Here is a 12,633-nt window from a genome sequence, read left to right as displayed (position 1 = left end):
ATAAAAAACATACAGATATGTGATCAAAAGACAGGTTCTCTGTGGGAATGGGCAGAGCTCTGATTATTAGAAAACACTGGAAAATACAGGAAGGACAAGGGAATAAGGTTAAGTGTTAGGTAGGAAACCGCTCCCATCTAGCAATTACCACGAGGAAGGTGAACAGAGGAGCTGCAGCTCCAAGTGTGATGAGCTGGGCTGGGGGTCAGAGGCCTCTTTCCCCTCCCAGCTGCAGGATCTAAGGTGGTTCTTGCAACCTGGGAACAAGGCAAGAGGTCTCTTTGAAAAAAATGTATCCTCTGACTATTTTCATTGAATTTCATGAGCATTCAGGAAAAAAAAAAAAAGGAAAAAAGAAAGAAAAAGTTCTCTGCGACAATTAAGTTTCATTCATTTGACATTCATTTGACATTCATTCAAATGCTTACTGGACAAATACTATGCAGTCCTCAATGTTTTCATCTAGGTCAAAGAAGTGCAATTAAGTGATCTCAGGAAAACTACGTTTTCTAAGCAGGAAAACAAAGTTTGCTTTAACTCTGGATTTAACCCCAAAACAATCAAACCCCCTGAAATTAAAGAACGGCACAAATGAATTATACGGTTCTTTCTTACAATATTTTCTAGAAATAAGTTATGCACCCACGTGCAGAAACCCAAGTTCAGGTTACATAGTTGACCCTTTTGTAATTAACACAGTTGACAATGGTTCCCCTTAAGATTTTACCTGGCGAGCGATCCAGGTGAGCATCAAAGAGTTTCTAAGTTTTGTCTGAAAAAAAGGGCAATGCAACCCGTGCCATAAGACTCCTTTTCAAGCCTAAATGGTTCCAAATGATGAAACAATGACTGTTCATGCCATTCGAGGAAAAGAACATTAATGATTCATTGCAAATTCTCAGAACGCCAGGCCCATGGAAGGCAGCGCTAAGGGTTCATCTGCCTTGAACGGAGGGGCCATAGGACGTACGTACCTGCTGCCTGTTGTTGGGCATGTGGGGAAGCATGGTGGACACGTGGAACATGAGCTCATAGTCTTTGTACGTGGTGTACAGGGAGTGCGTTCCAGTAGAATCAGCTAGCAACACAAATCGGGTACAAGTTAGGCAAGGGCAGAATGAGCAATTCACATTTAGAAGGTCATTATTACACAAGGCAATTCAATTGAAAAAAGCAGACCGCCCAGTGGTAAAGGATCAGTGTCGTGGTGGTGCACCTGCCCCACCTCACCAGGCAGTGTTTCTACCGCTTTCCAGCCCATGCCCGTGGCCTTTGCGGTTTTCTCAGCGGCTCTCGCCCATGTGCTTTCTCCTGAACACACAGCTTCTCTTGTCTTTTCTCCTACACTCTTGCCTTCCCAGTACTGATCTGGCCAATCCATGTCCAGCAAGATGCTTCTGCCAGGAGGATTACGGGTGAGCGGAGGAGGAAAGAAGCTGGAGGTGTGGCCTGGTACAGGCTTGGGTGCAATCCTTAGCAGGGTCTGAGCTAGCTGGAAGTCGGCCTTGTTCCATCCTGTGCATGTGCATGCATGTGTGTGTTTACAGTTCATTCCTTTTTTTTTTTTTTTTTTAAGACCGCACCCATGGCATATGGTGGTTCCCAGGCTAGAGGCCGAATTGGAGTTGCAGTTGCCAGCCTAGGCCACAGCCCCAGCAACGCCAGATCTTAGCTGCGTCTGCTCAAGGCAACACTGGATCCTTAACCCACTGACCGAGGCCAGGCATCGAACCCACGTCCTCATGGATACTAGTTGAGTTCACTACTGATAAGCCACAACGGGAACTCCTACAGTTAATTCTTAGCTATTCTTGCGCACTTGACCTCGAGAACCCAGAAAAATGAAAACAGGATTCACTTAATATGGAAAGAGGGCCAAAAAAACGTTAAGGATTTCTTCCCTGAATGATGGAAATAATTTTTTTCTCTGTTCGACGGGTGATGAGATGATGTGGTCATACGATTAAGACTGTGGAGAATGAATGTGATCTCTTATTGTATATCAGGCACTGACACGAGTTAAAAAACTATGACATTGGAATCCCTGTTAATCACACAGCTATTCATTTTTTGGAAAGCAGGCTGATTCTGTGAAAATTCAAAACCCATCTGTATTTTCTCACAAAGAGTTTTGACACCCAAACCAACAGGGCAACTATAAAACATTTAAGTAATAATTTTAGGGTAGAGTTCTGAGTCACTGTGCATGTGGCTAAATAAAGACAAAAAGATTAAAAGTAATTAAGATATAAACAGAACTCAGTCTTGCCTTTCTCAATCTTTGACCTATATACAGGTTTATTTTCTACCTTTTAACAGTAATAAACAATACTGTTCAACATTATTCAAAACAAAGTTTATTCCATTGTGTTTGTTGGTGAAACTCTAAGTAGTCAGTTTGGGATAAGCTTTTTTTTAATCTGAAAGTTAACAACTTTAAAAACATTCAAACATCTAGCTTTCATAGGCTTTTATTATTTTTGTTCTGAATTCTATGGTATATTTTTATTTCCAATATTTATACCTGACTAGCAAGAACCCCAAAAGTTCTCTAGAAAAAAAAAAAAAAATCCAGAGTTCCTGTTGTGGCTCAGTGGTAACGAACCTGACTAGTATCCATGAGGATGCAGGTTTGACCCCTGGCCCGACTCAGTAGATCAAGGATCCGGCATTGCTGTGAGCTGTGGTATAGGTCCCAGACGTGGCTTGGATCTGGTGTTGCCGTGGCTGTGGTGCAGGCTGGCAGCTGCAGCTCAGATTTGACCCCTAGGCTGCGAACCTCCATATGTGACAAGTGTGGCCCTAAAAAGCAAAAAAAAAATCCCACAATTTTGCACTAAACAGGTCCTCACAGGAGGCGATTTTGTGATTAAGGTGAATATATACAAGGTTTATCTGAAAATATTGAGACATCTACTTGCAGATGGTCAGGGAGGTTACTACTCATCTAATAAGCTATGTATGAAGTTTCCAAATGAAGAAATTTTCTTTTAACTGTTCGTTGAAAGAACAGTTGTTAATTTTCATTGGACTTTAGAGAGTAAATGTCGTTTTAACTCTTCTGTCTATGGGCCTTGGGAATGAATGTGGCTTTGGAAGTGAACAGGCCCCATCGTGGGGAATGATGCTCGTCCCTCCCTCCCCACCATGAAGATAATAGCACTGAAGGTCAGAGGACGAACTAACCCAGCAGGTTCAATGACTCCCATCACGACACTGTTAGTACAATGCTTAAAGTCAGTAAAAGAAATGCTGACAGATGTGTAATGTCTGTCCAACAGGCTTCAGATTCAGGAAATTGCAATGAAAGAAGAAAAATGCATTGTGGGGGGGAGGTGGGATTGGGGAGGAAACACTTTAAAAAATGGGATCATAATTTGTCTGTCCCCAGCAGTACTAAAGGACAAAATTCTAAAATTATTTTTTAAAAGTTTTCATCTCAAACATCAGTGTGATAATGGCAAAGGTACACTCACAAGCTTGCTCAAGGGTTTGTTGCAAATATTTCTATTCAAAAAGAGATGGAGGGGAGTTCCCGTTGTGGCGCAGTGGTTAATGAATCCGACTAGGAACCATGAGTTTGTGGGTTTGATCCCTGGCCTTGCTCAGTAGGTTAAGGATCCGGCCATAGCCACGAGCTGTGGTGTAGGTCGCAGACGCAGCTCGGATCCTGTGTTGCTGTGGCTGTGGCATAGGCCGGCAGCTATAGTTCTGATTCGACCCCTAGCCTGGGAACCTCCATATGCCTTGGGAGCAGCCCTAGAAATGGCAAAAAGACAAAAAAAAAAAAAAAAAAAAAAAAAAAAAAAAAAAGAAGAGAGAGAGAGAGAGATGGAGGCCATCATGGTGGTCTCTGGTTTTAGCATCCTCTGCACTAAACCAAAGAAAGGCTGGCCATGACCTGGGGTCTCTGCTGGATAGCAGAGCAGGTAAGCAGCTCATGGCCCCTCCATTTCCTGCCCCATTTCATCTTGTACTTGAGAGACAAACAACCCATTTCAAGCTGGAAGGGACATCTCCGATACTCTAGCCCCCTACTCTGAATTTTCCTCATGAAGAAAAAGAGGCCCAGATATGATCAAAGTCTTATGGGCAGACAGAATTAAAACTGAAACACTATTCTCCTGAATTTAAGAAGGAATTTTTTTTTTTTTTGGCCTAAGGCATGAAAGACATAATTTTTATTTTACCATTTGACAAATATAACTCTTAGAAGCCCGCTCTCCGGTAAAGCCATGCCACAATTTCTCTGCATCTCAGAGAATGACGTGCTCATAAAAATAAAAGACTTTGTTGATTATTAGAATCAACATGTCCAAGTCTTGTTCTGATGTTATCACTTCCTTGAGCTGAGGTGCGCAGTACTGCATCTGTAATGTATTAAAGACATCTCCGAGGTCATAAACACTCAAAGCTCATGTCAGTTTTATACATAGGAAAAATATCTGCGTTATCTATGCTGTAGTTTTATGGAATGCACAGGTCAGGAGCGCTCAAAGTGTTTCCTCTGTCTGCTCCACTGCAGGCGGACAGCAGGCACACAGAGTAAGGAGTCCCTGATGCAGCAGTTCTGCAGGAAGGTCACTCCTAAAGGGGAGGCATGCTAGCACCTCTTGAGGGTGCGTGGTGGTCTTGTGGGTGAGGGGCACGTGCAGAGAAAAAAAGAAGAAAAATCAGAAAAGGCTTCACTGATCTTTCTTAGAATATGTGGATATTCACAATGAGTGTCACAAGTTATTTTCCAATCTTTCCCTTTCTGAGGCAGAAGCAATACACATGCAACAACAGCCAACCTTAGTGTGTGTGTGGACATGCAGGGGCCCATGTGTGAGCTAACGCTGTCTCAAGGGTCTTGGGATCTATCCTCTAAGTGCAACTTTCGATAACAGATCAAAATCCCAGAACTAGAGTTTCTGTTGTGGCTCAGGGGGTTAAGAACCCAACTAGTATCCATGAGGATGTGGTTTTGATCCCTGGCCCTGCTCAGTGGGTTAAGGGTCAGGCATTGCTGTGGCTGTGGTGTAGACCAGCAGCTGCAGCTCTGATTCAACCCCCAGCCTGGAACCTCCATATGCCACAGGTTCAGCCCTAACAAAAAACAAAAAACAAAAAACAAAAAAAGAAAAGAAAAAACCCAGAATTGGCAACAGGCATGGAGCATGACAACCAGTACCACCCCAGTCTAGGTAGGAGTCACTGATGGCCCCAAGGGCAGTGGACACGGGGTGGGCCCCCTGCAGGTTCAGTCCTGGCTCAGCCACACACTGACGCTCCCTCAGGGGAATGTTTGCACCCACTGCTCCTGTTGGGAGGGGCCAGGTGCCATCCCAGACCCTCCAAGTTCAGCACCTCTCTGCTCATCCCCCATTGAAAAGGCAAATGATGACTTGCCTGACAATAAGAATTTCCCCCAATACAAATAATCACTCTGCCAGGTATTTTTAGGTGCTAAGAGCAACTAAATAACAGCGCTAATACAAAGATAAAATATTTAGAATTTAGGAGGCCTTAAGGAATGGGATTACCTAAAGGAAGAGCCAGAGCAAAGTCACCCATCCCAGGAAGGTGTAATCAATCAGACTGAGAGCCCATGGAGGGGACCCGCCTAAGGTCCCTGGGATATAGAATGGCCTGCTCCCCAGGAAACATGGTCAAAATGGAAATGAACTGTGAATATGGCTGTGAGCAGGGCGTGAGTGAGCGCGGTGGTGCTGGGTCTTTCGAGAATGAAAGCAGGGACTGGCCTCCCTGCAGTGGAGCCAGGGAGTAACAGAGAGGTGAGGCGAAGAGAAGGAAGAACATATTAAAAGATTCCTCACGAAACACTGGGGACTCTCTGCTATGGTTACAAAGGAAAAAGAATTGACCTTTGAGCTTATGTGGAACCCAGACCTCTTGAGAAATATGCTTCTTCTGTTCAACGGAGCAGATCTAAACTCCATCCCCAGTAAGCTGGCTAGGCCGCTGCTGGGGTCAAGAACGGGAGAGCAAGGGGCGTCCGGCTGAGCTGGATGTGGCATGTCTGCCTTTGGAGAATTAAACCTGCAGATGCTCACGAGTCGGAAGCTTACTTTTATTGTCTAGCTGAGCCCGGTATTTGCTAAATCCTTTCAGCCGCACTCTCTGGCCCAGCAGATCAAGGAATTCTTCAAAAGCTGGTCCCGCCGTCTCGTTGTTGTACATTTCCTCCTCTGTGCTCTGGCCAGCTTTGCAGTAGAGGATCCCGATCTTGTGCTGAAAGCTCAGCTGAAATGGGGGAGAAAGGGAATTATTTGGCAAAAAAAAAAAAAAAAAAGAAATATCAGACAAGCTAATAGTTAAAATTATAGAAGCTGAGAATTCTGTTCACAGCAAAGCATACCAGGATGAGTCCCAGAAGTTAAAAAACAAAAGAGGAAGCAACTGTCAACTGTCAAAATACTACAAATACATAATGAACACAGAGACCCCCAAAAAATGTCAGTCACCCTAAGAACCATAATGGATGGCCAGGGCCCTGTGGGAGTTGCCAGTTTTCCAAAATGGACAGACAGGTTCAACTATTTAAAGAAAACAAAACAAAAACAACTGGTGGGTCACCAGGATCAGGATTCCCAGCGTTGTCGATGCTGTGGGGAGGGAACTTCTGCATGCCATGGGTGTGGCTAAAAAAAACCAAACAAACCAGGAATTCCCATTGTGGCTCAGCAGAAACAAATCTGACTAGCATCCATGAGGATGCAGGCTCAATCCCTGGCTCTGCTCAGTGGGTTAAGGATCCCACATTGCTGTGAGCTATGATGTAGGTTGCAGACACGGCTTGGATCTGATGTTGCTGTGCCTGCGCTGTAGGCTGGCAGCTGCAGCTCTGATTCACCCCTAAGCCTGGGAACCTCCATATGCTGTGGGTGTGGCCCTAAAAAGCAAAAACAAAACAAAAACAAAGCAGAAAACACAGAGGTCTCGTCATGGCGCAGTGGAAACGAATCCGACTAGGAACCTTGAGGTTGCAGGTTTGATCCCTAGCCTGGCTCAGTGGGTTAAGGATCTGGAGTTGTCATGAGCTGTGGTGTAGGTCGCAGATGCGGCTCGGATCATGCATCACTGTGGCTGTGGCTGTGGCATATAGGCCGGCAGCTGCAGCTCTGATGGGATCCCTGGACTGAGAAGCTCCATATGCCGTGGGTGCGGCCCTAAAAAGACCCAAAAAAAAAAAAAAAAAAAAAAGGGACAAAAACACAACAAACAACCCCGTTTTAAAAAGTTTTCCCGCTCTGGTTCCTAATGCTTTTTTTTGTTATTGTTATTTGAACATTCATGGAAATAGAAAAGATTGTAATGAAAAAACAAATCAAACTAAGGTCTGGTTAGGAAAGAATCCCGTTGGAAATTGTGATATACGTATATGGATAAAATAATGTTTTCCTTTCCATAAAAGTCACTTTGGCTGAACAATTACCGTCATTTGTACATTTTTTACTATCTTGAAAACATCCGCTAAACGTACAACAGCCCATAAAGAATTTTAATAGCAACTAAGGAGTTCCTGCTAGAACTCAATTTCCCTGTCAATCCTACATCATTCTGGGAGCTACCAGCTCCCAAGGCTGGGAGAAATGGGATCCCCCTTACAGCTTCCTTCGTTTCCTTCAAGAGGAACTACTTCTCACTCAGGAAATCAGGGCACTTAATCTCACTAGCAGCAATCTGAGCCTCAAAGGCTGACAGATTATCTGACATCGCCAATTCCCTAAAGGCATCAATCCATAACACTGCTCCCTGTTATTACCGAGCTGTGAGACAGAGCCTGCCTTTGATCGGAACTCCCAGCTGACTATCTCTGTAAAGTAAGGCCAAATGGTACTCACTTCCCCCGAGCAGTGAAGTGATAAGAGCGGTCTCGTTCCCTGTGACAACATCCAATCCAGGAAAGCTAGGGAGCCACTGGTTCCCTGTGACAAATCCAATCTGGGAAAGCTTGGGAGCCACTTGCTTAGGTCCTCTTAGCAGACCGCAGGAAATCCCTTACTGCCCCCAGGGGAAGCTCAGAGCTGAGCAGGAACCAGCCCCCATGCGTGGTTCCCACTGCAAGCTCCACCTTGACCAATGCTGTGGGGGATGGGAGGAATCCGAGGAGACGTGACCTGTTCATACAGTCTGACCAGGTGAGCTCCCTACGGTGCTGGCTCCCTTGGGGGAGGGTGGTGGACAGCCCCAACCACACACTGGAGATGAGGGTCCACGCCCTGGGTGCAGGGCTATATGATGCTGGGCATAAACTTTGGCGCTCCCAGTACTATGAGGTGTACTGACGTGGTTCTTCAGGAGGGTCAAGGGCAAAACCATTTCCATTCTCCCAGAGACTGAGGAGTCACTCTCAGATCAACTCCACCCGCCAATAAATGAGACACCGCACTTACTGGCCACCCTCTTTAAGACAACAGAGCGGTATGATAAAAAGGCCTCCTATTATTTCACTGTAAACACTAACTGTCTGGCTCAGAGGACACTCCTGGATCTGGAAGGACTTCAGGAAACCCTTCGGACTGGCAATTATCACCACAGTGTGGATGACCTTGGTGACGGACAGAATCTGGATTAATCCTCTAACATGACCTCCAGATGGTAGTCTGACCTCTCTTTCTCGCTGTGAGGAGAGGATGTCTGCTCCTCCTCTACTTGGCCTTGGCCTTCTGGAGTATCCACTGGGAACACCAGGGGATTGGCAGGTGCAGGAGCCCAATGGCCACGTCTGCCCACCCCTGCCCCCTGACGTGCATGCATCTCTGAGCCCTGCCACATACCAACACTGTCCTGCCCCCTCTTCTGGTGCCCCCCAGCCCCCAGCCACACCTGCAGCTTGTGCCAGGCCACCTGGCCATCCCGGAGGGAGACCTTCCCCTCTCACACCCACCTCTTTGAGGAGGAGGCCCTGAATAAAGCCGTCTGGGCACTCCCAAGCTCGGCCTCTTTGACCAGTTTGCCAGGTGAGGAGCCACCACATGGAACATAGGAGAGAATGTGCCCAGTGACCGAGTGAACCACAGCAGCCTGTTTGCTACAATGGCTGTGATTCCACCAAAAACAATAACAGGATGAAACACTGCATGCAGAAAAAGGCATTCTCACTGCTGTCTCTTCCTGCCTCCTGCAGCAAGTGTAAGCACCGAGCATCCACTTATATGCTCAAACCTCAACATACTCTACTGTTGTTTTTGAACTCCCAGCCTCCCTCTGTGTACCCTTTTCTTGTAGGGAAACTTGTCCTTGTTCTAAGAAGAGCCGACTACTCCTCTCCTCTCTCCTTGTTGGAATTCGACTTCTGTCTCGAGGCCCGGTTGGTTACAATGCTACCTCCTTCAGATCGGCCAGAGGTTATTTCTTTTTCTTCCAGAACGCACACTGCACTCTGACCTCTCCCAGAACCGGCACCACCCTCTGCCTTGCAAAGACCTCTGCATCTTAGTCTTAATGTCCCAAGGATAGGGGCCAGGTCTTAGCTTCAGTCCTCCTAACGCATGCTCCTCACTTCCGTCTGTTAGCACAATGCTTTGGGCAGAGTAGACAAGAATAAATGTCAGTTCAGGGAAAGGCCCCAAGTGAGTTTTTAAAACCTGAGGACATACACCAGTGACCTCTAATAGTCATGAATCAGATATGCTCCTGCCCACCACAACCTTGGTATTAAAAAAAAAAAAAATGCAAATAATGGAGTTCCCTGGTGGCCTAGCGGTTAAGGAGCTGGCATTGCCACTATTGTAGCTCTGGTTTGACTCCTAGCCCAGGAACTTCTGTATGCCTCAAGTGCTGTGGGATAAAAAAAAAAAAAAAGAAATCCCAACCAACCAACCAACCAACCAAACAAAAACCAACAAGTCACAACTCGCCAGGAGGTGCATTATACTTTAACTAGTATAAAGGCATAGTCAGGAAAAAACTGGAAAGAAAATGCTTTAAGGTATTAAAGATATATGATCTTGAAAGATGGGGGAAATCTCCAAAACATTCAGAAACATGGACACAAAGTCTCACACACACACACACACACACAGGTCTTCAGTGATACACACCCCTTGCTCATCGAGCTTAAGCAGCTGCTCTGAGACCTTCGGTGAGCTGGAGGCCTGCCTCAGGCACTGGACACTCAGCTCCGGAATGACGTATTCCAGAACCTCCTTGAGGGGAAGTCCCCGTGCAGTCCCATGCCTGGCAGTAGAGGGTATGGCATCTTCCAAAATCGCTCCTCTCAGTGTTGTCAGCTGCAGGGGCAAAATAAACCATCGGTTAATATGGATTCCTGGTTACCTCTTTAAAGCATAGAACTTTTGGCTGGAATTTCCCCCACCAGGGCTCAAACCCACGCAACAGCAAGCAATCCCAGCCACTTCAGTGACAGCGCCAGATCCTTAACCTACTGAGCCACCAGGAAACTCCTAAAGCATAACTTTTTAATTGCTTTAAAAAAAGGAGGAAGATGGGAGTTCCCTGGTGGTCTAGGGATTAGGATTTGGTGCTTTCACTGCAGTGACCAGGGTTCAATTCCTGGTCTGGGAACTGAGATCCCACTTCAAGCTGCTGCACACCATGGCCAAAATAAAAATTAAAAAGAGAGAGAGGAGGAAAGCGAAGGCTTTTCTGAGTGGGACAAACGAGGATAAAGTTCTCAATCTGAAGAAACAAATTCAACACTCAAACAGCCTTTCAACCACAGAAGGGGACAGGGATCCGGAACAAGCCAGGCAGGGCTGACCTAACTAGATGCGCCCAAAGCAGGAGGAGGGAGGCCAAGCAGGACGTGGGCCACGAGGACACTGACCAACACAGGAAGGACACGGAGGAGGAGCCGGATCTAGGGCCACGACCACCTCCTCCAGCCTTCCTTTTTCTTTCTCCCTTTGTTCTTTTTCTCAACCTTATCTTCTTGTCTTCCATTCTTTCTCTTCTTCTTTTTAACTTTCCATTGCTGACACTTCCTGATGCAGAGGGGGGGCCATCCAGTGACCAGGTGATTCAGGGCTGAGAAGCCATCCCCCCAGATTCTGCCTCCCGACTTGGGACACATTTCCTCAAATGTGGGTTCCTCTCCCGGCACACCTAACCTAATCCCAGACCTAAGGGGCGGAGTGCGGAAGCCAAACACTGCCTGTCTAGAGGCCTGGTTCTAATCTTGCCCCGAGCTGCGCGGCTTGGTGTCACACGGAGCCTTCTGCAGTGATGAGGATGCTCGCTTCTGCGCGGGCGGATCCGGGAACCACAAACCCCATGGGGTTGTCGAGCCTTTGACCTGTGATAGATATGACTGAGGAATGGCATTTTTTATTTGATTCGGTGACCTTAAATAGCTACATTAAATGTAGATTTAATGGCTCCTGAATTGGACGGTGCAGGTCTGCAACTTAAAACACGTGAGGGCGGGACCAGCAAGAGGCTCTCTGTCACCTGTCTAATCAGGGAGGAGTCAGGGAAAATACACGTTCTGGAATATGTGCCTGACGCATGCCTGTCTAATCACAGTGGTCAAGAGAACGAAGCATAGGGTGCAGGCCAGACCCAGTGCTTCATATATATCTGCGTCCCCACCCGCCTAGCTCCACGCATCCCACCACTTGTGACTGCTGGATTTTCTGCATTTGATTCTAAAGTCATATTTATTTATTTATTTCTTGATAGGGCTGCACCCGGGGCATATGGAGGTTCCTGGGCTAGGGGTCGCATGAGAGCTACAGCTACCGGCCTACACCAGGGCCACAGCAACACAAGATCCAAGCCATATCTGCAGCCTACACCACAGCTCACGGCAACGCTGGATCCTTGACCCACTGAGCGAGGCCAGGGATCAAACCTGAATCCTCAAGGGTACTAGTCATGTAATGTGGCTGAGCCACAACGGGAACTCTGTGAAGTCATTTTTTTTTTTTGCCTTTTTGCCATTTCTTGGGCTGCTCCCAAGGCAAATGGAGGTTCCCAGGCTAGGAGTCGAATCGGAGCTGTAGCTGCCAGCCTACACCACAGCCATAGCAACACGGGATCCGAGCCACGTCTGTGACCTACACCACAGTTCACGGCAACGCCGGATCGTTAACCCACTAAGCAAGGGCAGGGATGGAACCCGCAACCTCATGGTTCCTAGTCGGATTCGTTAACCACTGAGCCACAACGGGAACTCCTGTAAAGTCATTTTTAAACTGACATGAATCATATAGTTCATGTTTGCCCTCTCTCTCAGACCGGAAAGCCCCTCTGATCAGTGTGTCTATTCCATCACATAAGGTGACAGTAAAATCACCGCCACCTAACATCCATCACAGGTTTTAGAATTTTTTTATTGGGAACAAAATATTAAGTCCTTTCAGTCATTTCAGCTGCTGGAATCAACAATGACAATAAACGCCACCCCTAAGGGGAAACCACCTGAGCCCCAGCCTGACAGACACGGGCGTCCCCTACCTCACTCGTCCTGAAAGCCACCCGGTAGTTGAACTGGGACCCTTCTTTCTCCTTGGGGTCTTCCACCTTCTCCCTCCGGATGCTGACTGCCACAGGGCCAAGGTTCTCGTCAATTCCAAAGTAGTTCTGGTGCTCTACAATGGAAGACAGCAGCAGCAGCGTGAGAAGAAAGGGACCGAACACAGGATGGGGACCTTTCAGCTTGTG

The 12,633-nt window shown here is 46.8% G+C and overlaps 1 protein-coding gene across 12 annotated transcripts in view; it reads right to left on the bottom strand.

The window, feature by feature from the left end:
• SIPA1L2 (signal induced proliferation associated 1 like 2) overlaps nucleotides 1-12,633 on the bottom strand; it is a 235,602-nt gene that overhangs the window by 81,052 nt on the left and 141,917 nt on the right. For all 12 annotated transcript variants that reach the window (XM_021073824.1, XM_021073823.1, XM_021073825.1 and 9 more), the window contains 4 exons: nucleotides 12,427-12,560; nucleotides 10,050-10,238; nucleotides 6,072-6,246; nucleotides 975-1,078 (listed from right to left, as the gene is read on the bottom strand). In XM_021073824.1, coding sequence (XP_020929483.1) covers nucleotides 975-1,078; nucleotides 6,072-6,246; nucleotides 10,050-10,238; nucleotides 12,427-12,560 — 602 coding nt within the window. The remainder of the gene's footprint in view (nucleotides 1-974; nucleotides 1,079-6,071; nucleotides 6,247-10,049; nucleotides 10,239-12,426; nucleotides 12,561-12,633) is intronic.

Source organism: Sus scrofa, chromosome 14 (genome assembly GCF_000003025.6).
Source record: "Sus scrofa isolate TJ Tabasco breed Duroc chromosome 14, Sscrofa11.1, whole genome shotgun sequence".
Lineage (NCBI taxonomy): Eukaryota > Metazoa > Chordata > Mammalia > Artiodactyla > Suidae > Sus > Sus scrofa.
Note: the sequence above shows the minus strand (reverse complement) of the source record. Positions and strands in the feature narration are given on the sequence as shown.